Source organism: Ursus maritimus, unplaced genomic scaffold (assembly GCF_017311325.1).
Source record: "Ursus maritimus isolate PB19 unplaced genomic scaffold, ASM1731132v1 scaffold_19, whole genome shotgun sequence".
In the NCBI taxonomy this organism is placed as follows: domain Eukaryota; kingdom Metazoa; phylum Chordata; class Mammalia; order Carnivora; family Ursidae; genus Ursus; species Ursus maritimus.
The window spans coordinates 22,533,062-22,561,061 of record NW_024424341.1 but is presented as its reverse complement, the minus strand read 5'-3'; the positions used below and the strand labels follow the sequence as shown (position 1 = coordinate 22,561,061).

General features: G+C 44.8%; 1 protein-coding gene across 1 annotated transcript; it reads left to right on the top strand.

The window, feature by feature from the left end:
• On the top strand, positions 1-27,969 carry KCTD19 (potassium channel tetramerization domain containing 19). Its single transcript, XM_040633091.1, has 16 exons — positions 1-12; positions 2,696-2,992; positions 14,986-15,136; positions 15,914-16,105; positions 17,337-17,468; positions 19,356-19,566; positions 20,745-20,905; positions 22,205-22,308; positions 22,796-22,938; positions 23,139-23,222; positions 23,489-23,603; positions 24,001-24,628; positions 25,875-26,066; positions 26,247-26,401; positions 26,732-26,833; positions 27,756-27,969. The coding sequence occupies exons 1-16, from the start codon at positions 1-3 to the stop codon at positions 27,867-27,869; spliced, it is 2,793 nt and encodes a 930-aa protein (XP_040489025.1). The 3' UTR covers positions 27,870-27,969.
• Positions 27,970-28,000: the final 31 nt, after the last annotated feature.

Genomic DNA, 28,000 nt, shown 5'->3' with positions numbered 1-28,000 from the left:
ATGTCTCTGCAGGTATGATCCCAAGAGAGCTCTGCATGCACTCAGAGGGGTAGGGAGTGCCTCCTCATAACTCTCTCTCTTTTTTTTAAGATTTTATTTATTTATTTATTTATTTATTTACTTATTTATTTATTTATTAGAGAGAATGAGAGAAAGAGCAGGGGGAGGGGCAGGGGGGGTAGGGAGAGGAAGAAGGAAAGAATCCCAGACCGACTCCTTGCTTAGTGCAGAGGCCAATGTAGGGCCTCATAACTCTCCATTTTAAATGGCTTTATTAAGAAATAATTCCCATACTACGATTTACCATTTAAAGTTTACAGTTCAGTGGTTTTTAGTATATTCACAGAGTGTGCAACCAGTACCACAATCAATTTTACAACATTTTCATTATCTGAAAAAGGAATTCCATACCTGTTACTACTAGTCACTGCCCATTTCCCCCACAACCCCTCTAGCCCTAAGCCACCACTAATCTACTCTGTAAATTTGCCTATTCTGCACATTACACATAGATGGAATTATGAAATACGTGGTCTTTTGTGTCTGGCTTCTTTCACTTAGCATATTTCAAGGTTTCCTCTGAGTTGTAGCATGTATCAGTACTTCCTTTTTATTGACAATATTCCATTGTATGGATACACTACATTTTGTTTATTCATTCATCAATTGATCAACATTAGGTTGTTTCTAATGTTTGGCTGTTATGAATAATGCTTCTATGAACATTCATCTGCAAGTTTTTTTGTGGACATAGGTTTTCATTTCTCTTGAATTTATACCTAGAGGTGGAATTGCCAGGCTACATGTTTAACATTTTGAGGGACCACCAAATTGTTTCCCAGAGTAGCTGCACCACTTTACACTCTTGCCAGCAGTGTTAGAGAGTTCCAATTTCTCCAATCCTTGTCAACACTTGTTGTTATCTATTACTTTGATTCAGGGCATCCTACTGGGTGGGAAGTGGTATCAAATTGCAAGTTTTGATTTGCATTTCCCAGATAGCAAATGATGTTAAGTGTATTTTCATGTGCTATTGACCATTTGGAGAAATGTCTTTTTAGATTTTTTACTCCCTTTTAAATTTGATTGTTCATCTTTTTATTATTTTTGAGTTGTAAGAGTTATTTATGTAGTCTAAATACAAACTCTTTATCAGATATGTGATTTGCAAATATTTTGTTCCATTAAATAGGTTGTCTTTTTGCTTTCTTGATGGTGTCCTTTGAAGCACAAAAGTTTTTAATTTTGATGAAGTTTTATTTGTTTCACTTGTGCTTTTTGTATCTCATCTAAGAAGGCATTACCTAATCCAAGATCATGAGGATTTTGTGTTTTCTTCTAAGAGTTTTTTATATTTTTAGCTCTTATTTTTAGGTTTGGTCCATTTGGTGTTAATTTTTGTGTATGGTGTGAGGTAGGGGTCTAACTTTTTTATTTTTTATTTTATGCATGTGGATGTCTAGTTGTCCCAGCACCATTTTTTGAAAAGGCCATCCTTTACCCATTGGATTGTCTTGGCTCCCTTGTCAAATTCAATTAACCATAAATGTAAAGGTTTATTTCTGGACTCTCAATGGTGTTCCGCTTATCCATATGTTTTCCTTATACCAATAGCACACTATTTTGATTACTATAGCTTTTTAGTAAGTTTTAAAAGTGGGAAGTGTGACTCATCAAATTTTGTTCTCCATGGGGCGCCTGGGTGGCTTAGTCGGTTAAGTGTCTGACTCTTGATTTCAGTTCAGGTTATGATCTCATGGGTCATGGGATCAAGCCCCACCTTGGGCTCCGAACTCAACAGGGAGTCAGCTTGAGATCTTCTCCCTCTGGCCCTCCCCTCACTCTCTCTCCCGAATTAATTAATTAAATTAATTAATCTTTAAAAAAATTTTTTTTGTTCTCCTTTTTCAAGAGTTGGGGTTTGGGGTTTTTTTTGTTTTTTTATTTTTTTACTATTTGGGGTCCCTTGTATTTCCATATGAATTTTAACATCAGCTTGTCAATTTTTGCAAAAAAAAAAAAAGTCTGGAATTTTCACTTGGACTGTGTTCAATCAATCTGGAGAATATTGCAATCTTAACAGTATTAAATCTTCTGATTGGCAAACATGAGATGTTTTTCCATTTACTTAAGTCTTTTTAAAATTTCTTTCAACTGTGTTTTGAACTTTTCAGAGTACAAGTATTTCTTCTGTTAAATTTATTCGTAAATATTTTGTTCTTTTTGATATTATTGGAATAGAATTGTTTTCTTAATCTCATTTTTGGATTATTCATTGCTAGTGTATTAAAATCCAGTTGAGGGGAGCCTAAGTGGCTCAGTCAGTTAAGCATTTGACTTTTGATTTTATCTCAGTTCATGATCTCAAGTTTGTGAGATCAAGCCCCTCAACAGGCTCTGTGCTGGGTGTGGAGCTTGCTTGAGATTCTCTCTCCCCCTCTCCCTCTGTCCATCCCCCCACTCTTGTGCACTCTCTCTTTCTCTCAAATAAATACATAAATAAATAAAAATACAATTAATATATATCTTTCACCCCTGTTGAGCTCATTTCTAATAAATTCCTAGTGAATTCCTTGGGATTTTCTATATGCAAGATCACATTGTCTGCAAATAGAGATAGTCTTACTTCTTCCTTACAATATGGATGCTTTTTATTTCTTTTTCTTGCATAGCTCTGTTTTCATTCTCCTTTTAGGAGGAGCCTGGCATGCCTCATGAATCAGCAGAGGATTTGTTTCATTTCAACGTTGGGGGCTGGCATTTCTCAGTTCCCAGAAGCAAACTTGCTCAGTTTCCAGACTCCCTGCTATGGAAAGAGGCTTCAGCCTTGACCTCTTTGGAAAGCCAGAGGCTCTTCATCGACAGAGACGGTTCCACATTTAGGCACGTGCACTATTACCTCTACACTTCCAAACTCTCTTTCTCCAGTTGTGCAGAACTGAACTTACTCTATGAGCAAGCACTGGGTTTGCAGCTGATGCCTTTGTTGCAGGTAAGATACTCTTGTCTTCTAGAAGTGATCAGTAACATAGGCCTTATATCAATCACTAGGTGTTGTGTCCTTTCATATATTGGTTGCTGAGATGACCCTCTTCATGGGGAAGTGTGATGAATGAGTTCAAGTAATAGATAAACTGAATAAAGGATTTCATCCTGATTCTGCCTTACCTATACCAGTAGCCACCACAGACCCAGGATGGGACTTAACCAACTGCTGAGTTGGTTCCTTGACTCTTGGAAATCCTATTTTAACATTCTTCTTGAATGTTAATTTTTCTCCAAACTACAGAAACCATTTCTATGGCTTATCCTAAGTAGTTTATTCTTAGTTTTTGGACAATGATTTTTTTTAACCTAGAAAAGCTAAATATTATGACTGGAAAGGACTGTTGGACATGCTCTATATTAATCCCACTGTCTGGACAAAGTGTTGTTTACTGGATCCATCTCCATAAGCACTGACCCAGCAAGTCACAGTTCAGCTCAGTGCACTACCAACTGAGCCTCCCCAACACCTCTTAGAAGAAAATTGAAGTAGATTGTGCATATCTGGGTCATATAGGAATGAGAACATTTCACAGTGAGTGTTTTTGCAGATATTCCTTACTAAATAATTTAATGTTTTCTCTTAAAAGTTATTATATATTTGGAACTCAAAACCCTAAAAAAACCCTTAACATATTCCAACACAACTTGTTGTAGTATTTTTTTCTTTTTATTTTTTTAAGGCTACCCACCTGAAATAAAATTTTTTTTCAACTACCTCTGGAATGGAGTGCTAGAATTGATTACAAGTGGCTTCAAAATTACTTACATGGCTTGGCATGTCAAAATTGCTGATCACTCTATGCCAAAGCACCATTTTGTGGGGAAAAGGAAGGGGTCACTTGTTCATTGCAGAAAATCAAAGAGATCAAGGCAATTTTTTGAAGAACCATTTTAAAGAACACAAGCCCATTATACAAACAGTTTATAAAGCCCTTTAATTCCTTTTCTATCCTCACTTTCCAAATTGAAACAAAATCTATCTGGGAAGCAACTTCAGAATATGAGGTAGCAACTCAGAGGCCAATAAGTGGGTCCAATTCCAAAGTTCCAAGTTGTGTGAACAGTAGAATTATTTGAAAAATCATGTGGATCTGCCTCCCTAAAGATACAGTAAAACAAGTGCTTATGTTTTGGAAATAGTGTTTTCAAAGAAATAAACACTTAGGCGGGCCTAATTGAAATGATGTTTATTCTTTGAAGCAGAGTGTAAATACAGCTGGAGAATCAATAGCCATCTCAAGCAAATCACCAGCCTCACACATTTCTGTCACTTTCCCCACTACTAAGGCCTGTCCAAAAATCAGGTTCTTGCATAAATGTATGAACGCTTTCCTTGGAGAAAATGGGAGTTTTCCAATTATTAGTCTTTTCTCAGGCAGTCCACCTTAATGCATTCAGCCAGTATTTATTGAAAACATTTTGGGTACCAGGCCTTATTCCTGTGGGCTTTAAGGAAAACATGGAATGAACCAACAAAAATAAAATGTGAGCCACATTTTCTAGTAGGCATATTTTTTAAAAATTAAAAAGTGACATTAATTTTAATAATATTTTATTTAACTCAATATATTTAAAATGCTATCATTTCAACATGTAATCAGTATTTTAAAACTGATATATTTTACATTTTTTGTACTAAGTCTTCAAAATCTGATGTGTGTTTTACACTTATAACACATCTCAGATTCAGATGATTGCATTTCAAGTACTCAGTAGCCACCTGTGGTTAAAGGCTACCATATGGGACAACACATATCCAAACTGTTCTAAAGTGTTGGTGTTCCTCACTGTAATATCCCTCAGATTTAGCTCCTAGCAATAAAAATGGGACTTTGCCTCCTGCTAACTAAAGTTACTATGCACTCAGCAGATTGTATATCCTACTCAGGATTTTCTGTAACACAGTAGACTTTTTTGGAAAGCCATGCAGAAGAGCCAACAAGCAGAATGAGATAGGAAGCTTCTGGAGGACAGACCCCTAGGCTCACATTGCTGCTCTACTCTTCACCCCTCCTAATCCCCCCACATTTCCACTCCTTCTTTCTCCCACCCCTCCCACCTGCCCACCCCACCTCCTTTCAGCCTGTAGCTTTGGTGTCCAAAGGGCACACTTAATACCTATTATTGTCTTGGTTCTAAGTGTAATATTTATTGTGTTTTGAGCACCAATCAAGGGCCAAACACTGGAGATATAGGAAGGAACCATATAGCCATACAATGTCAATGCTATGAAAAACAGAGAAGTGCTTCATGTGTAATAGCGAAAGAGGAGGGCATTTCTGTATTCTAGGACTTCTTGAGGTTTCACAATGTGTTTATATGATTTTCTTTTTGTGTGTATAGTTTTTTTTTTAAGATTTTATTTATTCATTTGAGAGAGAGAGAGACAGCCAGCGAGAGAGGGAACACAAGCAGGGGAGAGAAAGAAGCAGGCTCAGAGCGGAGGAGCCTGACACGGGGCTCGATCCCAGAATGCTGGGATCACTCCCTGAGCCGAAGGCAGACGCTTAACAACTGAGCCACCCAGGCGCCTGAGTGTATAGTTTTTATTCTGTCAGCCACTGCCCTTGTAGTACTGAAATTTAGGTGAAAGAACAGAACATTTACATCTAACCTGCTGTTTTTAAATGTACAGATGTGGGGCGCCTGGGTGGCTCAGTGGGTTAAGCGTCTGTCTTCAGCTCAGGTCATGATCCTCTGCCACCCCCGCCCCTCCCCCTCCCAGCTCGTGCTCTCTCTCACTCTCTCTCTCAAATAAATAAAATATTTTTAAAAAATAAAATAAAAATTAAATATACAGATGTGTAGTATGTGGAAAGGAGATAGCAAGTGACTGAGACCAGGGAAGCCACTCCTTTAAAAAGAGTGGTCAGGGCAGACCTCACTGATAAGACAACATTTGAGCAGAAACTTGCCTGAGGAAAGAGCTTCCAGGCATGTGGAACAGCAAATAGAAATGCCCTGAGGTTAGAGTGACTTGGAAGAGGCAGACTCAGAGGCCACTGTCTGAGAGAATGAAAGGTAGAAAGATGACATAGGTAGCTGGTGAGGTCAGAGCAAGCTGGGGGCCAGATCTTGCAGAGTCTTATAAGCCACATTAAAGACATAGAATCTACTCTAAATGTTATAGGTAGCATCAGGAGATCCTTAAAGAAAGAAGTAAAATGATCAAATTTATGTTTAAAAAAGATTGCTGGACCTTGGGTTAAGCAATGGTTTCTCAGGTACAATACCAAAAGCACAAGCAACCAAAGAAAAAAAATAAATTGGACTTCATCAAAGTTAAAAACTTTTGTGCTTCAAAGGACACTATCAAAAAAGTGTAAAAGACAACCCACAGAATGAAACAAAATATTTGCAAATCACCTGTCTGATAAGGAACCTGTATCCAGAATATATAAAGAACTCTTACAACTAAACAACAAAAAGATAATCAAATTTTAAAATGTGCAAAGGATTTGAGTAGACATTTCTCAAAAGAATATATGCAAAAAGGCAATAAGCACATGAAAAGATGTTTAACATCATTAGCCATCAGGGAAATGCAAATGGAAACCACAATGAGATATCACTTCACACCCACTAGGATAGCTATCATCAAAAAGACAGGCAATAACAGGTGTTGGCAAGGATGTGGAGAAATTGGAATCCTCACACACTACTAATGGGAATGTAAATTTGTTTAGCTTCTTTGGAAAACAGTCTGGCAGTTCCTCAAAAAGTTAGAATTATTATGTGACCCTGTTAATTCCATTTCTAACTATATACCCAAGAAAAATTAAAACATGTCCACACAAGAACTTGTAAACAAATGTTCAAACCAGCATTATTCATAGTAGCCAAAAAGTAGAAACAATCCTTATGTTCATCAGCTGATGAATAAACAAACAAAATGTATATCCATGCAATGGAATACTATTTGTCGACAAAAAGGAATGAAGTACTGATACATGTAACAACAAGGATGAACTTCAAAACATTATGCTAAGTGAAAGAAGCCGGACACTGAGGACCATATGTTGTATGATTCAATTTATATAAAATGTTCATAATAGGTAAAGTTATAGAGACAAAAAGTAGATTAGTTGTTGCCTAGAGCTGAGGTACAGGGTAGAAAGGATAGGGTGAGCAGGATTGGCAATGACTGTTGATGGGTACAGAGTTACTTTTTAGGATGTTGAAATAGATTGTGATGTTGGTGCACAACTCTGTGAACATACTAAAACCATTGAACTGTACAATTTGAATCGGAGATTTTGTCATTCATATTATATATAAATAAAGTTATATTTATATATAATATGAATGCATTTCACATTAAATATATTTTAATAAAACTATAAAAATATCATTGACTTCTGTCCTAATATTAGACCAGGAGTCATCAAACTATAGCCTATGGATGAAATCCAGTCTACTACCTTTTTTGTACAACCTGTTAGCTAAGAATGGTTTTTACATTTTTATATGGTTGAACAAAAACCAAAAGAAAAATATTTTGTGGCGCATGAAAATTATCTGAAATGCAAAGTTCAGTGCCCATTAAGTTTTATTGGAACATGGTCATGCTCATGTGTTTATATATTGTTTACAGCTGCTCTTGAGCTAGAATACAGAGTTGAACAGTTGCAACAGGGACCATATTCTCAAAGCCTAAAATATTTACTACCTGCACTTTAACAGAAAAAATTTGCGTGAGGCACCCAAAATTTGATCTCAAAGTCATGAGTTCAAGCCCTGCAATGTGTCAACCCCTGGCCTACATTCTAATGGGGCACAGGAAAAGCAGGAAGACCAGTTAGGAGGCTCCTATATTATCCAGATAAAATATAGTGGTAGTTTGGCCTAAGGTGGTAATAGTGGAGTTAGAATTGTTCAAATCTGGATATGTCTCAATGATAGAACTGGCAGGGTTTGCTAATGAATTATTATTTTTTTTTAAAGATTTTATTTATTTATTCGACAGAGATAGAGACAGCCAGCGAGAGAGGGAACACAAGCAGGGGGAGTGGGAGAGGAAGAAGCAGGCTCATAGCGGAGGAGCCTGATGTGGGGCTCGATCCCGTAACGCCGGGATCACGTCCTGAGCCGAAGGCAGACGCTTAACCGCTGTGCCACCCAGGCGCCCCCTGCTAATGAATTATTGATATGAATCGTTGGTAGGGTAAGAGAATGGATAACTCCTTTGTATCCTGAGCAGTAAGGCGAATGGTAGATTCCAAGGGATGTGCAGGGTTTGGGGGAGAAATCAGGCATTAAGATTTGAATGTGTTAAGTTTGAGAGGCAAGAAAAGGGTATTTATTAAACATCCAAGTGGCAATGGTGAAAAGGCAGCAGGATGTGGTCTGGAATTCATGGAAGCAATCTGATCTAGAGGTGTAATTTTGGGAGTCATCAAAGCTGATATATAAATCCATGAGCCTGGATGTTCACAGAAAAAATACAGAGTAGTCATTTCGGGTCTGTACATTAACATTATAGTGTATCCTAGAACTTTCTATGTAATTTAGGAAGTCTCCTTTGCCTAAATGTGAACTGCTTCAAGCTTCTCACAAACTATCAGCCTGGTTGAGTGTCAGCTGCTACTGCAGTGTGAAATTTCTCTTCAGGGTCACTCACCAAGGGTTCAAGGTTTTTGGCAGACTGTCAATTCCCTTTTACTTGTCCCGTTGAAGCCCACTGAGGACTTAGTAGGACAGTGCATGCTACTTTTGTTTTCTTTTCCACTGCCTTCTGGGGACTTCTAAGTGTAGAAACTTAAATTATTCTGCCTATGAGCATTCTGTTACCAGCAAGCAACACAAACACACCTGCGTGCCTTGTGCTCAAGGGAGCCAGGCAGTTTTTATGTTGATCATGCAAATGATGCTTTTAAGAAAACAGGTCTCACAATAACAGGTCTCACATTTCCTATTACTCACAATGTGAAGACAGATTACCACTGTGATCTTGGAAAGGAAGATTACATAAACAGTAGATAATTATCACAACAGCACAGCTCGTTTGTGGATATATGGGTAAGTGGACAACCCTTGATATGGTGCCTGCTTGCACTGGCTCCTATCCCAACACATACACACCTACGTGCATGCATGGGCGCACATACACACACACACACACACACACTGAAGTTCAGCCATGTCCCAGATGCCTCTCTTCACACCTTTCAACTTGCTATTTCTTCTTCCTAGAATGATCCTCCTTTAAGGTTAACCCTAAGTATGATCAAAGGAAAGCCTAGCCTGACATTTCCAGGCAGAATTTTTGTTTCTCTGCTCTCAGAGTTTTTTTCTGTCACCTATCAATGCTATTTTGTTTGGATCAGGCATTCATATATCTTTCTCCTTCACTAGCCTGTATTCTTTTCATGTTTGCATTGCTAGCCTCTCACAGTACCCAGCCTATAACAGGTGTTTAATAAACATCCAGTAAGAGAACACTGAATGATGTACCCAAGATGACCTATGAAAGTTGAATCTACTTCTGCAGGTCAGGGAACTGGAGGTGGCAGTGGGAGGGGCAGGTTTGAGATGCTGGTCGTTGTGTCTTATTTGACTTCTTTGGCTGATAGCAGCTGTCTTACACATCCTTTTATTCTACTGGCCTTGTTTCCCTTGAGCTTCAGATTGATGCTGGCCTTCCTTGTTTTTACAAGGCAGTTGGAGATTTGTGAGCTCCTCCAAGCTCCTTCCAACAGCCCACTATCAGAGTATAAGTCATCTCTGAGCGCGGTTCTACTTTGGAAAACCTCCGTTAAATCCCAGAGCTCTTACAGTAGTACATTTGTCAGCCATCTTTTGGTGACCATACCTACACATATACACACTCGCCTACAGGCCATTAGTTTCATACTGCTTCTGACTGACATATTTTTTCACTACTATCTAGGCAAAAGTAACATTAATTATCCTTGTGCTAGTAACTAGCCATCTGAATTCGGGTCTATATTTCCCTAAAGAAATCCTCCCTCTAATAACTTTCTGGGTCATAGCATGTGAATAGTAAAAGTATTCAGGCAGATAGACATGGAATTGAAGTCCATAGAGACCAGCCACATACTCTGTGGCAACTTCAGTCAACAAAGCCAAAGGACAGCTGGAAGCTAGGTTCTCTGAAATTCTCTTCACTAATTCATTACTTCATTCATTCTATGAAAATGTATTGAGGGGTGCCTGGGTGGCTCAGTAGGTTGAGCATCTGACTTCGGCTCAAGTCATGATCCTCAGGGTCCTGGGATCGAGCTCCGCGTTGGGCTCCCAGCTCAGCAGGGAGTCTGCTTCTCCCTCTGCCCCTTCCCCCACTCGTGCTCCCTTTCTCTCTCTCTCAAATAAATAAAAATGTATTGGGATCCCACAGGATCTGTTGTGGGTGCTGCAAATACAGCAGAGAACAAAACAGGCAAGATCCTCATGGTGTTGGAGGTCGTATCTACTAGGGGAGACTAACAGATGGTAAATAAATAAGTAGGTGTTATTGAGAACAATAAAGCAAAGTGAGGGGGTTAGGGAATGTGTTCTTTGGATTCATATAGCACCTAAATGGCTTCCCATGAGTAGAAGGCCTCGTGTTTCTAGAATTCAGAGCAAGGATTGACAGAGTTTAGAAAACAACCTAATTAAGGCTTCTGGGCCTAGTGCATGCAGCATGACTTGACTGGCAGGAATTGTGATCTTTTGGGATTTATTTGTATGTTTTTCTTTTTTTAGATTTGTCAAACATACCTTTCTTGGAGAAAGGCATAGCTCACACTTCACATTTGTAGAAGTAGCAAGAAATGGAGATTTCATTTCTACAAAATAGATCATTCTTCCCTCAGCTAGTACATCTCTCAAGCTGGTTGGACTGTCATACCCACCCACCCCACAGGGTATACCTGGGTACCAAATAGCACCTCCAATAAGGGAGTCCAGGCCCATCCTTAAACAGGTTGTTTTCCCAGGCAGGGACTTCCCTTTCTCAGTACATCCCTTCCACAATGGCCAATTTAGAGTTGTTCAAGGCACTGTTGTTCCCTGAGACAGAATTTCAGGATTTGAATCTGCAAATGAGATAAATGGCAGGTTCACGTTCTTCTGATGCAGTCAGCATAGCATGGGTTTCAAATGGTCTGCTGTCTCTTGCAGGCTTTCCCTGGATTTACTCTCTTTTCTTTCTACTTCACCTGACATCTTTTGATCCATCACCAGTCAAACCCAAGTTGAGACCTTTTGTCCTGTCATCCTGTCTCCCTCTTCTCCTTTATCCTTGTCCCTCTCCCCCTTAGATCTACCCTCTGGACTCTAGGTCCAAAGATGGAATCACTGCCTTCATTGCCCTCTGAACTCACTGGGCTCTGCCCATTGTAATCCTGTGTTGGCTTTTCCTATGGTTTTGCATCCTCAGCATCTTTCTCAGTTTTTGTGAATGCAGTCTGCTTCTCTGCCAGCTCATTTTGGGCTCCCTCGTGTCTCATTTTGCTTTTCTTTCCAGAGGACTCAGTTTTCTATCTCTCCATTTACATGCATTCTTTCATTTAACACAGCAATTCTGAGCACTTACTACACATTAGGTTCTAGACTAGAAGCTGGGATGCATCAAGCCAGTCCTTCCCCCAAAGCCTGAAAGGACAGGCCTGAAACCAAGCCAGGGACCCAGAGAAAGAAGTTTGGAGGGGTCTCTGGGAACAAAGGAGAATGACCCACTCTATCTAGGGGAGGCTTCAGGCTTTTCAGACAGAGAAGGGAGGAGAGAAGTGTTCTGGGAAGAGGAAATTGTATATACAAAGTTGAGGAGGCATTAGTGTCTTTGGAGTTTTATGGAGTTTAGTGTCACTGATAATGGGATGCAGACAAAAAGAATGGTAGGAGATGAAGCTGGAAAGGTAGTTTGACCACTAAGAGAAAGGAAATTAACATTTATATTATTTCCTTTAATCCTTATAACAACATCTTCCAGATTTTACTATCTCCACTTTGCATGTGAGGAGCCTGAGGCTTCTAGAGGCTTAGTGACAGATGGGAGGCAATGGGTTAAGAGCATAGACTCTAGAATTCTGGGTTCCATTCCTAGCATCTCCACTTATTTGGGGCACTGAGTACTTGTTCCCTTCTTGAGCCTTGTTTTCCATTTGCTAAAAGGGAGTGATAATAGTAAAGACTACTTGGTATGGGGAGAAGGGACATTAGGAGGATTGAGTTTAAAAATGCCTGGGTTGTGGTGTCTGGCTGGCTCAGTCAGTAGAACGTGCATCTTTTGTTCTTGGGGTTGTGAGTTTGAGCCCCATGTTGGGTGTAGAGATTACTTAAAAATAAAATCTTAAAAAAAAAAATAAAGTGTCTGGGCAATAAATGTCAGCTCTTAAGTGACCAAGATTCAAAGGCCAGTCTGTCTGAGTTCAGGGCCCTTGTGCTTTTTGTGTATATCCAGCTGTCTCCATTGATTGTGAAGGACCTTGCATGCAATGCCAAGGAGAATTTGGATGGCCCATAGGTAGTGGGGAGCACTGAAGTTTCTTAAGATGGAGAATGGTTTGGACTCATTTGCATGCTTGAAAGATCACTGTAGGGGCGCCTGGGTGGCACAGCGGTTAAGCGTCTGCCTTCGGCTCAGGGCGTGATCCCGGCGTTATGGGATCGAGCCCCACGTCAGGCTCCTCCACTGTGAGCCTGCTTCTTCCTCTCCCACTCCCCTGCTTGTGTTCCCTCTCTCGCTGGCTGTCTCTATCTCTGTCAAATAAATAAATAAAATCTTAAAAAAAAAAAAAAAAAGAAAGATCACTGTAAAGAGAGGGCCTGGGGATGACAGGACCAGGACTGGGGGAGGGGAAAGAAGGAAGAGGGTGGAGCAGAGAGCACGGCATGGAGTCATAGGGCTTGCTGACTGACTAGGTGGAGATGTGGGAATATCAGTCAAGTCACAGTCCCTGCTTTAGATCCTCAATGTCTTCTCTTAACCAGGGGATATATCAAACTCCTCAGCCCAGCTTACAGAGGTTTTCACTCTCTGGCTCTTGTTTACTGCCCTGGATTCATCTCCCTCACTCCCTCAACCTCCATACACCTCAGGACCCTGAGATCATGACCCGAGCCAAAGGCAGACACTTAACTGACTGAGCCACCCAGGTGCCCCAACCTCCATATACCTCAAGTCTACAATCAAGGCACAGAGGCAGGTGCCTCAGTATATATCTCTACTTACCATCCTCCCACCTGTCCTGTCTCTCCTGTGCAGTCACTGTTTTCTTTATCCCACTTAGCACAAATACTGCCACATTATAGTAATATAATTTGTTATTATTATTATTATTGTTGCCATATCATCATCATCATTATCATCTCATTTTAATTCAGTAATCCTGTTCACCCACTGATGCAGAAACTGTTCCAGTCTCTCCATCACCTTCCTGGCACCTCATTTTTATTTCTCTTTGCCTGAGGCCAACTACTGCCTCATATGAAAACCCATCTCTCACCAGTTTCCCTCCTCAGGATAGCTGACAGCTTGACATAGAAGCTAAAGTTGTGTGCAATCCTGAGCAAAGAGGAACAAGAAAGCTTACATTTCCTTCCAACGCTGTGGAAAGAAATTCTAGGGTTCCTGGAACTCCTGAAACTTCAAAAACGATGCTGGCCTTTAATCTCAGTTTATATAAATTGTTGGTTTTCTTGTCTCTTCTCAGCTTTCCTCCAAGCGGAGAGCTCCTTGAGTCCAGGCACAGTATCTGTGGCCCTGGTGATACACAAGCATTTCTCGAATGAATGAATGACACTCTCTTCTGGTGTTTCACACACACACTGTTCCTCCCTCCCATTACTTAGTGCTCCCAGAAAGAACTCCCCATGACCCTGACATTTTCCAGTCCTTCCACAAATCCAACAGTCACCCAAAATGAGGAAGATTCTCCCATTTCTAGTTCCCTCCTTTTACAGACCTAAGCCGTTCTGCGGGTGCAGTTTATAGCCATGGCCACCAGAGGGCACTTTCAAAGCTCAGGCTTCCTATGAGCAGCTTCACAAGAGCTTCACCTGTGTAATTCAGCTTAGAAGCAGGTTCTTTTATTAGTTTCATACTGAATCTAAGGTGTTTTGTTGATTTTGAGGCTCTTAGAGAAAGAAATTGTCATATGGTGCCTTTCAGCAACTACTTTTCTAGTTATGTCCAGCAATTTCTTGGGAAAATGCTATTGTCTTCTGGAGTAGGGAGAGGAAAAATGGGTTTGCTGTTATGATACTCTGCCCCCTATACAGGCCTTTCGAGGGAGAATGGGTCCTTGAGCAACGGGCAGCACCAGCCTACCTTCTGCTTTGAGCTTCAGCTCTGTCTATCTGGCGTGCTCCAGCTTATGTACCCACCCCTAGTCACCTGCTCCATCAAGTGGAAAAGCTCTGGACGTGGAAGACTGCTTGAGCAAGTCACAAATCCTTTAACCTCAATTGCTTCATCAGTAAAATGGGACTGCAGACATTTACCACATCCATCTCACAGAGCTGTGTCAGGGTAAACGAGCAAACGTCTATGAAAGTGCTTTGAAAAATGTGGTACCCTGTGCCACATCCAAGTCCCTGCTTAGATCATGTTCCAGGATTAGGATGAACACAAATAAGCAGATCACAACAAGTATACAAGTTGTTGAGGGGAAATGGTAGAAAATCTCCAGTTTTTAATGGTTAAATATAAATTACTCTTTAGCTTAAATAAGATAAATTTGTTAGTCAGCATAAAATTATAACCCAAAAAAAGATTGTTTCAAAAATCAGAAGATAGTCAATGAAATTTTGAATATCAGCATATCATCTCGTAGACCTAAATTTTTACATTTTTGTGCGATCGACTAAATTTATTTCAAAACACTTTATCAAAGTAAGTCACATGCTATTTTTCCTGGTATTTTGCCCTAGAACTGGTAGATAATTATGCAATTTAGAATTTTCAAGGCAGTAATTTTCTGTATCTAACAGACTCTAGATAATCTGAAGGAAGGGAAACACCACCTACGTGTACGGCCTGCAGACATACCTGTTGCTGAGAGAGCATCTTTGAACTACTGGCGGACATGGAAATGTATCAGCAAACCCTCAGAATTTCCTATAAAAAGCCCCGCCTTCACAGGTATACCCACAGGCTGACCCTTTCTGTAGCCCACACCAGCTTCCCTTCTCCTCACCCTAATAGACGTGGCTTCCATCCAGAGAGTACTCTGATTGCTGAACTAGTTTTAGATGATCTTTCTACCTCTCCATCATCTTCTTTGATCTTGTACCCTGCCACATGCCCTCTCCAAGGCTGCTTACCCCCTGGAACTAAACATCCTCTTCCACATTCATTCCTCTGCATACTGGTTTTACTTGGGCAAGGCTGGGCTGCATTCTGCCCCCTCCTAGTAGTCAGAAAACTCCACCAACCTTTCATGTCACTTCTAATTACCGCATAAGAAGGGTCCCCAAATGATTACTGTCTGATGGGTGACTTGCAGTATAGATTGGCCTGAGATACCAAAACAGCCATTCGTGATTATTGATGGGTTTTGAGCTTCCAAGAGAGTCAAAATAATCTATTTTGTCACAATGGGTCACAATGGTTGGTTTGATCAATTAGAAACAACCAGATAGGTAACAAGTATGAATTTAATGACCTTTAGTACCTAAGCCAAAATGTTACAATATGTCCTCCTGCCCTTCATTGTAGGAAAAATAGATGTGCATGTCCTTCTCCCACCATACTCCTGTGTTTGGTGTTAGGGTTACATCTGCGGGCAGGGAGGGGGAAAGGAGGCACCTGGCATGACCATCTCTGGGGTGATCTCCCCAGCTTCCTCCAGGACCCTGGGATCAGTGAGAGCCCTGGCCTCTGAGTGGTGGTGATGCCCCTCTGCACATTCTCTTCCAGGCCTACATGATAAGGCACCTTTGGGACTCATGGACACACCATTGTTAGACACAGAAGAGGAAGTACACTACTGTTTTCTGCCCCTAGACCTAGTGGCCAAGTATCCAAGCCTGGTGACTGAAGACAATCTGCTGTGGCTGGCTGAGACAGTGGCCCTAATCGAGTGCGAGTGCAGCGAGTTCCGCTTCATTGGTGATTGCTCTATCCTGGGGGTGGGGGGCTGATAGGGCCTATCCACCCCTCCCCATCCCACATCCCATGGAGGCTCAGCTTGGTGCTTAGGGCATTAGGAGCTTCCTTAGGCTGAGGTGGTGGAAGCATGACAGAGCCTTCTGGAAGGCAAGCAGATTCCTGGCATTAGACTCCCACGAACCTCAGGGCTATTTTATTCCCTGTGCATTTGGGGATGGCGTGGGGGTAAAGGGTCACTGGAAGCTGCCTGCAGTGATCGGGGCCACAGGTATTGGTGTGAAGGGCAAGGACCTGAGCCGGGCTCAAAAGTCAGCTACTCTCTAGCTTGTCTTTATGTGTCCATCTGGGTGGGCTCCAGCCTCAGTTCCTCTCACCATAAAATGAGGAAATAGGGTTTCCTATTCCTATTCCTTTGTTTCAAAGAATGGTATCTACCTGCTCTCATATCCGCTAAATCCAGAACAAAAGAGAAAGAGGGTGTCTGGTGAAAGGTTCCCCAAAATCATTATAAAATTGTCTGCTTGAGCTAGTGGCCTAAGGAGGGAGATCTTCAACCTGGACAAAGAGAACTTCTTTCCCCCCACCTTAGGACACACTCTGGTCAGGGGGTGGACTGAGTGAACTCTTTGATTCCAAGATGCTGTTGCTGCCTAGAATGAATACGGCAGGAAACACCCAAGTTGTACGGGGGCCCAAATGCTTGGAACCCCAGCCATTCCTTATAGTCACCTGGAAAGTTGTCTTGATGTGCTTCTGAATCTCCAAGTTGATTCACACAGGACGTTAGCGTTGGCTCCATCTCTGCCTCCCACACTGCAATCCAGGCAGGGACAAACTGCCAAGTGCCACCTGCCAGCTCAGCTCAGCTGGGCCCTTCCTCTGTAAGCGGCAAGACAACTCCCTCTTTTGGAATGACCTGCTCTTGGGTCAAGACTCACAGGGTAAGTCTCAAGGCCAGTATGTTCACCAGGAGGGCCTGGCCTGGAAGCCCCAAGCCAGGCCAAGGGAGGCCACACCCATGGACTCAAACACAGGAAAACAAAGTAATTTGGGGTCTTTCACCTTGAAACCACAGACTCAAAGCTAATCTAACCAGGTATGTTTAGAAATTGTTTCAGAACAAGGAGAGCCTAGGATATATTGCAGTACTACAAACCTGCAAAAAACCTGGACCTACAATTGAATCAGAAATAACCTCCTTAGCCAATTTTGTTTCCCTTTGCTTTTCAAGTGAATTTTCTACGCTCACAGAAGATTTTACTACCAGATAATTTCTCCAACATAGATGCGTTAGAAGCAGAAGTGGAAATTCTGGAAATCCCTGAGCTCACTGAAGCTGTAAGATTGTACCGGATGAACATGGGTATGTCACCAGGGGGACCTTGCCCTCCCCTTGACATTCTGGGGCAGTCCATGCTTGAGCTGGAAAAGCCAAGAACAAATGTCTCCCCTCCCTCCCACAACCACTTTGGTCTTTGGGCAGTGGTGAGAGAGGCAGGTGTTTTGGCTGACTTAGAATATGAGAAGAGCAATTTCAGCCTGAAACCTTGTGTGCCCTCTGGCTGCTCCGCCTCCCCACGGGGCTGTAGGTAGCTCGGCCCAGCCTGGGTGGGGAAACCAGGCCTGAATGTCCTAGAGAGGGAGGCTGGGCCCAAGGGCAAGCTTCACAGAGGTACAGTGGCTCTGCCCTGCTGGTGGAAGTGGTGAGCACCTGGGAACTTGCAGCACCTGGCAGCCACTGCCATCCTTCCCCTTCCAGGCATAGCTGGAGGGCATGGGAGACTCTCAGGCAGATTCTCCCTTAGTGCTTCAGTTCTCTCACCACCCCCAAATTCCCTTGTTTCCCTACTTCACAACCTCCGGCTGCTGTGCCTGTCTGCCTGCTTCTGATACTTCCTGACCCAGGTCCAATCCAGGCCTTCATGCTCGCAGTCCTACTTCATTCTAGTTTCCTCCTCACGTGTTTTATTTGCCTTTCATCATCCCCTTTCCCAAATCCTGTACATGTATGGAAGCTACTGTGCACGTGGCAGGGCACTAGCTACCCCAGCGTGGCCTCAGCTGGCATGCTGAGATTGTAGAGAACTGTCATGCACATGTGGAGTTTGGCCTGTGCATCACCAGACATTTACCCATGGGAATCAGGTCTTTCCCTGTGTTTAGACCCAGCTCTCCCAGCCTCATCCCCAGGCAAAATGGGAGTTCAGTCCTATCTGCAACAAGTGGCATCCTGCAGAAGGTCTCAGGAGCCTGTTCCTGGATCTTACAATCCCTTAAGAAAGGGTGAGTTCAAATCCCTCCTTCAAGGGCTTCTGTTTCTCAGACAACATGGGTCCTTGAGAGATGAGGACGGCAGTGCCTATTCCACAAGAACCATGTGAAGTTGGAAGGAAAGCATGTTTGCAGTCAGGCTCTGTAAACCATGCAGCAGCCCTCAAATACAAAGCTGGTTTTTGCCTTTTAGAAAGCACATAACTAAGGGAAACAGCTCTAGTAGCCTTGGAGATGGGCAAAGTTGCCCTCAAACCCCAGCTCTGCCCCACGCAGCTTTGCAGTCTGGGGCAAGGTTCTTAATTAGCCTCTCAGGATAGTTTCCTCATCTGTGATATAAGGATGGCATGACCCCTCCTATAGAGTCGCTCAGAGGATTGGAAATGATCCATGAAAATCACCCAGCAGCTTGCCTGCTGGCCCATTGTTGCCACTGGGATAGGATCCTGTAGATTGTGCATTGTGCCCACTGCAGTAGAACAAGGTCCTGCCCACGAGCCAGCAACCCAGATACCGAATCTGAAAGTAACACCACATAGTTTGTCTCTGGGGGAAATTCTGCCTGGAGCGACAGGGGCTATGAATCTGAGACGCCTGTGATGCACATCAGGTTCTGTGTTATGGTTGCCGATCCTTCCCCACAGATGATTAGAGCAGAGCTTGGAACTAAGGGAGATTCCGGAAGAATCTGAGGCCAGACGGCTGGTCTACTGAAATTTCTGAAATTCCCATGTTAATGATACAGCAAATTAATCCCCCCCAGCCCTACCTCCTAACAAATAACTTTGACCTCTAAACCTAACTATTAGAAAAATTATACTGATTTTGAGAGGATTCAGATTTGGCTGTGCAAGGAAATAAGCTCCCTCTAAGCTTCCTTGGTACTAATTCAAGGCAGCAGTAGGAAGCGAGACCCAAAGCTTCTAATAGAGTTATGACCATGAGGGGTCTAGGAGTCACCCCATTCTCACCGGCACAGGTGGCTGTTCCCGGACCTCTTGTCCTCCCCCAAGCCCTGGGAAGGGGGTCCGTGCAGCAGGCCTGGAGTCTGTGAAGCCGTTGTACATGATGGCCCTGGGTCTGCTTGTCAAGTACCCAGACTCCGCACTGGGACAGCTCCGCATCGAGAGCACGCTGGACGGCAGTAGACTGTACATCACAGGGAACGGGGTCCTCTTTCAGCATGTCAAGTAAGGCCCTCCTCAGAGAGCAGCTTGGTTCCACTCAGGCTGGTCTTTGCCTTTCCTCAGGAACCAACCTGGGGCCCTGTCCATGAGCCAAAGGGAAGTTGTGTCCTTGGGGGCAAACCCATCATTTTAGCTAGACCCACCACCACCACAAAACTCGGCCTTAGAGGAGAGGACTAATGCCAAGTACAAAGGTTCCCAAGGTTCAAAGGCTTCAGACAGCTTCATACTTCTGTTTTCTGCAATCCATTGCTGTTTTTAGCCCTGTTCTAGGTCTGAGATGACCAGGCCACAGTCACAACCCTCAGGATGCTAGATAATTCCCCTGCCATGCAGACCTTTCTACAAAGGTCCTCCCCCCATCCCACAACCCTTGGGAGGCTTGCTGGACACACAGAAAGGCCAGAACTGGGGGTGAGCTCCAGAAGCCAAGCAAGGCAGTCTTTACAAAGGAGGTTAAAACTGGCCTTTGTCTTGGGGGATGAACTCTTGAATGTCTCCATTAGTGCAGGAGCATGGATTCTAATCCTGTTTTATAGAAAAGTAAACTGATGTTCAGAGTGGAGCAACTCTCTTAGGGTCACAAAATATATTGGTACCAAAACTAAACATAGAAGTGGGTTTTCCTGAGCCCCTAGGAAGAAAGTCAACCAACCCTGGGGGTTTTGGGCCTTTGCGGCCCACACCATCCATCTCTCCCAGAGATGTCCCATCCCTGATGTCACAGAGGGCAAAGCTAAGTGCCTTTGGAGGCAGGGGGTTGATGTTCAGACCCCCAGCCTCTTTCCTAGACACACAGGGTATTAGTAATCTCCCAAGACCATGGCGGGCTGCCATGTCGTGGCTGAGGTGTCATGGGCAGATGATTATGGGGGCAGGATGGGAGTGGCTGGGCCCAGCCTGGCTTCTAGAACCTTAGGCAGAGCCTAGAAGCTTACAGTTAGTTGATGTAGAGGACTTTGCTGAAGTAGGTCAAACTCAGCTCCAACATGATGAGCCTGTGTGTCCAAGTTCAGTCCCCACAAGACATCACCAGATTTCTGGTTAAAGCAGGAAATGATGTAGTGGCCACGAGGTTTGAGCCAGTGGAAGGGGCAAGGCATTCTAGATGTGAAAAGTTGGCAAGCTAGACTCCCTTGGGGTGCAGTGCTGAGGTTCTAACAGGCCTTTCCTCTGGGCAGGAACTGGCTGGGGACTTGTCGGCTGCCCCTGACTGAGACTATTTCCGAGGTATACGAGCTCTGTGCCTTCCTGGACAAGAGGGACATCACCTATGAGCCAATGAAAGTGGCCCTGAAGACTCATCTGGAGCCAAGGACTCTGGCACCCATGGATGTGCTCAGTAAATGAGAATGCTTCTTTATTTGAATTTAGCATCAGAGGAGGGCTTGGGTATTGTAAAGGAAAGTCAAGGCTGGCCAGGGCCAGGCACTGTAGATGGAAGAGGAGAGGAAAGCCAACATTAGTAGGTTTTCCTAGAGGGAAACTTTCATGTTAAGGTACCCCTCCTCACCTCAAGCCCATGAGTAGCCTCAAGTAGTACAGACTGGGCAGTACAGACTGACCTCAGTATGGGGCCACATGGATCTCCAAGGGTATGACTGCTCTGGCTCTGAGAGCTGACATGCTGTGTCCATTTGATCCCCATAGCCATCCAGGGAAGAACAATCTCTGGGTCCATTTAACAGATGAAGCAGAGGCTCAGGGAGGTAACTTGCTCAGATTACACAATGAGATAGTGATCGAGCTCGAGTTTGAATCTGAGTCCAAAACTAATGTTTTCACCGGCTGCTCTATAACCTTTTATTAACAAAAAGTTTTTAGATCAAGTTTCCACTGTATTCTGTCATTCAGCAATAGTCAGCATTTATTGAGCACCTACCATATATCAGGAAAGAAGTAGACACTAAGAGTAAAACAGACCCAGTCCTTATCTTAATGGAGTTCACAATCTAATGATATACCTCTTAGTTCTTGATTATATAACTTAGTTATATACCCTTTACTCATTACAAAGCTCATTAGAAACTGGTTCCCGAAAATCAGAACAAAGCCTAAGTCCAGTCTCCCCCAGGAAAAGGATCATGGGTTCATCATCTCAAAATGAAGCCCCATTCTCCAAACAGGCCTAGAGGCTTGGTCTCTATAGCAGTGACAGTGATTTGACAAGAGCTGGCAGGGTGACATTTGCCAAACCATAAGCACAAAACATACAGAGGGACTCCTTACCACATGAAGAGCTGGAGTTATACAGCCAGGACACACCCAGCCAGAAGCCATTGGCAGTTGGCAATGTCGGCGGACAGGAACATCAGCTTTTTTGAGAGAGGTGGGTCAGGGGAAGAGCGTCAGTACCCCTGGGGTTGAGATTTTAGAGGGATCACCCTTCCCACCCCCAGAGTCACCAGCTGACCTTCCAAGTTGCCATTCCAAACCCACCTCACCACCCAGGAAACTGTATGGTGAGCAGCAGGGAAGGCCTGAGAGAAGGCTGGTTTCAGGGATTCCTGCTGCTTCTCAGAGGAGGCAACACATCATGACTGATGAAGATATTGAGTCTTAACATGCGTTACTAACCTAAAATGTCCCACCTAATTTCCTTCTGGTCATGTGATACGTTCCTTCTCACCGGTTTCCTTAGATGAGGAGTGGACAGCAGAAATCACCGTGTATTCCCCCCAACAGATCATCAAAGTTTATGTCGGAAGCCACTGGTATGCAACCACCCTGCAGACCTTGCTGAAGGTACGCTGGCCCCAGGCTGCCCTCCTTTCCTTTCGGCTTCTGTGGCTGAGCGGCTTTAGAACCTTGTCACTGGACCCTCACACAGCCCCTAGCCCCTGCTGAGAATGAGACCTTCCCCCTCCTCCATGACCCAAAGTGCTCTTATTGTATGAGCAGCATGCTAAGAAGGCCCTCAAGAGTTTGGGTCGGGAGGAGACCAGTCTGAGGGGTCTGGACCAAGCAAGACACAGGTGAGGGTTACGAATGCCTTGAGAGGGTAGTCTAGTCTAGAAGCCAGCAAAACTTGAAGCAGGGATGTTCTTGTCCCTGGATGCTCTGCTCCCCACTATCGCTCCCTGTGGCTAACAAGACAGGGAGATGGAAATCCCAAAGCCTCTGTTGTAGAACAGTTGAGAAAATGAAATAAGAGAAGACTGACCTGCCCCTTACTAAAGACCCAGCCCTTTAACTAACAGACTAACAGAGTCTGGTGTACAATTCCTTGCAGTATCCAGAACTTCTGTGCAACCCTCAAAGAGTGTACTGGATCACTTACGGGCAGACCCTGCTGATCCACGGGGATGGCCAAATGTTCCGACACATTCTCAACTTCCTGAGACTTGGAAAACTGTTTTTACCATCTGAATTTAAGTAAGTGATAAATGGAAGGAAATCATGTGATGAAACCCCTCTCTTCTGCAACGAAAAATATTGAGTTCATAGCCTTCAGGGAGGAGGTTATATTATTTCCAATATGTGAACTGCTGTTCAAGGCAGCGGCTCCAAAGGCTATGCCTCCACCCACACTCCCACCTCAGCTGCCCAGCCTTACAATGTCTTGTCATCTGCAGGGAATGGCCCCTATTCTGCCAGGAGGTAGAGGAATACCACATCCCATCCCTCTCAGAAGCTCTTGCCCAATGTGAGGCATACAAGTAAGGAAACTTTGCTCCAGACACCATGTTCTGGAGTTTGGACCTTTATAGCCCTCTTGAGAATCCTGTCCTCAGTCCCACCTCCCTGTTCTCCTTGGGGCAAAGGGGGTGGAACAGGGCCAGGACTGGCTAATGACCTAAGTGAAACCTTTTAAGAGCCCTTCTCCACCACTGTTTAGAGTTAATTAGTCAAAGGGCAGACCTGACCAACTGGTCGATGAACTAGTAGAAGCTTCTGCTCACTGACTCCCTCTTGGAGTGTGCAGGTCATGGACCCAGGAGAAAGAAACTGAAAATGAAGAAGCTTTTCTCATCAGGAGGCTGCATGTGGTGACGGAAGGGCCAGGGTCACTGGTGCAGTTCAGTAGAGACGCCAAAGAAGTAAGCCCTAGCCTTCTTTGGTTTGTTTTGTCCTGAGAGTGCTACCACAGGGTCAGGGGTAGGCTCTTACTGAGGGGCATGGCAGCATTAGAGCAGGGCCTATGTGGATTCCTAGCATGGTAACTATGTCCAAGCACTGAAGAAAGCATAGGGAAGTGTTGGCCACTTGTGGCCTAGATGCTGATGGTATGTCCCTTTGGAATATGAGAGGCCCCTGGGCTGGCACCACCCCCACTCAGGCTGAGCAAAGCTCAAATGGCTGACCTGTGTGGAGGAGACGATTGATCTGGGTGAGCAAGTGAGGTCTTGGAGGCCCAGATTATTATTCTCAGGTAAAGCTTCAGTGTTTCCACTGAATGTTGCACATTCCCAGAGCTGCTGTGTCCTCCTTCCCCAGACCACAGCCTGCATGCGTGTAGACTTCCAAGACTGCAATGACAGGACCCCATGGAACAAGGCCAAGGGGACCCTGGCCAGATCCAGCCAGATGGAGGAGTCTGAGCAGTACTCCCAGACCATCCAGGTGTCTCTGTGCCGAGGTGCCAAGAGGGCGGGCAATCCCAGCACATACTCCCACTGTCCTGGCCTATGTGCCAACCCCAGATACTGGGGGGCCCACCCTGAGAGTCCTCCCAAGAAGAAATGCACCACAGTCAACCTCACACAGAAACCTGAAACCAAAGACCCTCCTGTCACCCCCATGCAAAAACTCATCTCCCTGGTGAGGGAATGGGACATGGTCAATTGCAAACAGTGGGAATCCCAGCCACTGCCAGTCCCCCGGAGCAGCTCCATGGAGGAGGCTACCCTGCAGCTCCCTTCGGGAAGTGAGGCTCCTTCCCAGCCCAGCACCTCAGCTTCCTGGAAAGGCCATTCCACAGGCTCAGAGAAGGACCTGGGCCCACAGGCAGGGGCTGGAGCTGGAGCCAAAGACAAGTGGCCAGAGCCAACCTTTAAGCCGTACTTCCCTGTGAAAAGAGCTGTCACGCTGAAGGACTGGGGCAAGCAGAAGCCAAGAGAGAAAGGTGAGTCCTGTCCCATCCTTGACCTAAGTCTTATTTAACAACAGAGAGGGCAAACCTTGGCCAAAACCACAGAGTGAATTAGTGACAAAGGGGGACCACAACTCTCTATTCACTGATGCCAGTTCTGCCAAGCAGCAGACAGAGGTGACCAGCACACTGGCATGGCTTGTGGACCTGAGAATCTGCATGAAGCATATGGGAAGAGGGTGTTAATATATTAAGTAATAGGGGCATAAAGAAGGCTGGGGGCTAAGGAGTGAGCAGGCGAAGGAAGGAGAAGTCTTGTGGAGACACAGGTCTTTGGTCTAGCTCTGGAGGCCAGGTTTCATGTGGGGAAGTGATGGGAAATAGGGCTGAAGACATAATTAATCAGGACAGGTCTTGTGGGCCAAGTTCAGGACCTGGTACTTTGTTCTGATCCTATGGGGTGTGGGAAGCCACTGAAGAATTTTAAACAAAGGAGCAAGCAGTCGGGTTTGTATTCAGAGAGCTTGCTCCAGGAGTAGAGGAAAAGCAGTAGCAGAAGCAGGAGTGTTAGAAGCGTAAGGTCATTCTAGATCAAACAAGCTAGGCAGTTGGGGTAGGAAGTAGAGAAGGATGCAGCAAGAGAGAGGCCAGGTTTCTGGCTTGTGTGACTGCAGGAGGGTGGGTGATTACTGAGGTGGAATGGACAGGAGAAGAAGCTGAAGAGAGGCGTGTTACGGGGGNNNNAGTGTGGAGACAACCCAGGGGAGTATGCTGAGAACTGACATGTTGGGCTGTTTTTCCTGCTCCCTCAAAGTCTTTCTACAGTATTCTGTTGCTTTTCCTTTTAAAGGCTTGGGCCCTCCTTGGAGGGGCCTTCTTGGGTCCTGCGTGTGAGCCCTGAGTTGGTCTGTCAAACATACTCTTCAGAGTGGACATGTATCAAAAACACACCCAAAAAGCTCCTCTCATTTTAGTTTTCCAACAATTTCCAGTCCCCCAGCTGGGGTATTATCAACTCTAGTTAATACCAGCCTTAGTTCAAGAGGAATTTGGAGAGTTCCTTGGAGTTCTGAAATGTAGGATTGGGCTTATAATGCTTCTAGGACAATTAAGAGAGGAGAGCCAGGACAGGCCCCTGTCAGCAGAGGGTGCCACTTCTGAGAAACTGGAGGCAGAAGCTGCTAGAAGGTTGGGGTGACTGTGCTGGTCTGTCACCAGAGGCCCCCTCCCTGCTCCAAAGTGGCTTAAGGAGGACCCCCACCCCATGTTGTTTTCACAGAAAGCCCTGGCCCTGAGCAGCCTCTGCCTGAGGCCAGTGAGGTGGATAATGCAGGGGTCATCCTCAAAGTGGCCCATCCCCCTGTGGTGGGCAGCGATGGCTCCTGCATGTTCTTTGAGGACAGCATCATCTACACCACACAGATGGACAACCTCAGGCATACACCGACTACAGCCAGCCCCCAGCCCAGAGGTGAGACTCTGAAGCCATACCTGGCCCCCTGCTTCCTTGTGGAGATGCCTGAGCCCCTACCCAGGGTACTTCAGGAAAACAGTCTCCCTCAGGGAGCCCTACACTTCTCCCCTTCCTCCAGGCTGGCTCTAAGGCCTTAGCCACAGGCAGGTGTGGCCACATCCACTCTCTCCTCCACAGAGGTGACTTTCCTGAGTTTCTCTCTGTCCTGGGAAGAGATGTTTTATGCACAAAAATGTCACCGCTTCCTGACTGACATCATCCTGGATTCCATCAGGCAAAAGGACCCCAAAGCCATGACAGCCAAGGTGGTCTCCCTGACCAACCGGCTGTGGGTATGTTTGCCAGGCCCCAGACCTTGTTTCTTTTCTACCTGTCTGTCCCCCTATCCCCACAATAAGTGGTGCCAGGCAAAGGGAAACAAGTCAAGGGAAACAGGCCAGGGGCACAAGGGTGGCAAGAAGAGCATGGACAGGAAGACAGGGCACTGTCATCTGAACCAAGCCTTAACCAAAAGGTAGTTGGGCGTGACAGTGGCCCCTGATCCCTGTAGCTCCTGCAGACCAAGGGAAGCCCCTGTTCTGCATCCCACTCTGAAAGGCAGGGAGCAAATGTGTGTCAGGCAGCTGCTTCCAGCCCTGCCTGACTAGGGGCTCTCCTGGCAGACCCTGCACATCAGCCCCAAGCAGTTTGTGGTGGATTTGCTGGCCATCACCGGCTTCAAGGATGACCGACACACCCAGGAACGCCTGTACAGCTGGGTGGAGGTGAGGGCCACCTGTACCCCACTGGGAATGCTGACCCTGTGGACACCTCAAATGGACACTGTCTTGCTGCATGAGGGCCACGCAGCACTGCCCAGAAGGCAAGGCAGGCAGCTAACCTCTGGTCCCTGGTCCCAAGGAGGGAGAAACAATGGCTGAAATTAACAGTCCAGAGTCATCAAAAAGCAGTATTCGGGCCACTGGTTTTTGTAGTTTTCCTGCAATGGTTACCAATTTTGGTAACCACCCCTGGCCATGCTTGGGAAGCACATCACATGAGCCCAAGTTTTTGGGGTGCTGAAACCAAAGAAACTATTAGGACTCAGACCTTTTCGATGGGTGATACCAATTTCACCTGCTTCGTTCTATCATCACTTTAGCATATTCCTTTCATATATAAGCTGCTTTAAAGCATTCTTTACCAAAAAAATGTTCAATAAGGTCAAACGAATGACCCATTTTTTTTGTTTTTTGATTCCTTAAAATAATTTTAGGGTTTTAAGTTTTTATTTTAACATTGTAGGTGAAAAAGATTTAGCTAATTTCTCCTTAATCTGGTATTTCTGTAGTCAAGTACATTATTATACTTTTCATCCTAAACACACTGGTTCCCAGTTACTATTAGGCCTCTGGCTGGTCTGCCGATTGGAAAGGTGAGGTCAGCATCTACAGCTAGAAAATGGAAAACCAGTGGCCCGAAACATACATTTTTGACCCTCTGGTCATTGTGGTAGCCGCTCCTAGCTACAGCCTTGTGAGAGGCCTTTGGGCAGAACTGAGCCCGAGAGCATCAAAAGTCCCCAACAACAGGCCTTGCCCTACCCCTGCCCCCACCCCCAGATAGGAGCATCCCCCCCCAATACCCACAGACCTAGGGTAGGCAACCAGCCAGGAAGTAAGGGATAAGACGAGCCTTTCCTTCTAGCTCACACTGCCTTTCGCCAGGAAATATGGTCGCTGCATGGACCTGCTCATCCAGAGGGGCCTGTCTAGGTCTGTCTCTTACTCTATCCTGGGAAAGTACTTACAAGAGGGCTAGGGTGACCAGAAATGCTGCCCTCACATACCCCCACCTGCCAAGGTTCATTTTAAGAATGTGTGTCCCCATCTGAGGGTGTGTCAGTCTATTTTTATTATAAATAAAGAGTAATTTATGAGTCAAGGGCCTGG

What these genes read in the sequence shown, in the direction of transcription:
- KCTD19 (XM_040633091.1), top strand. An exon ending in CCCTGCAGACCTTGCTGAAG is followed by an intron (nt 22,309 to 22,795) that starts GTACGCTGGCCC and finishes AATTCCTTGCAG; the next exon opens with TATCCAGAACTTCTGTGCAA. An exon ending in GCCCAATGTGAGGCATACAA is followed by an intron (nt 23,223 to 23,488) that starts GTAAGGAAACTT and finishes TGGAGTGTGCAG; the next exon opens with GTCATGGACCCAGGAGAAAG.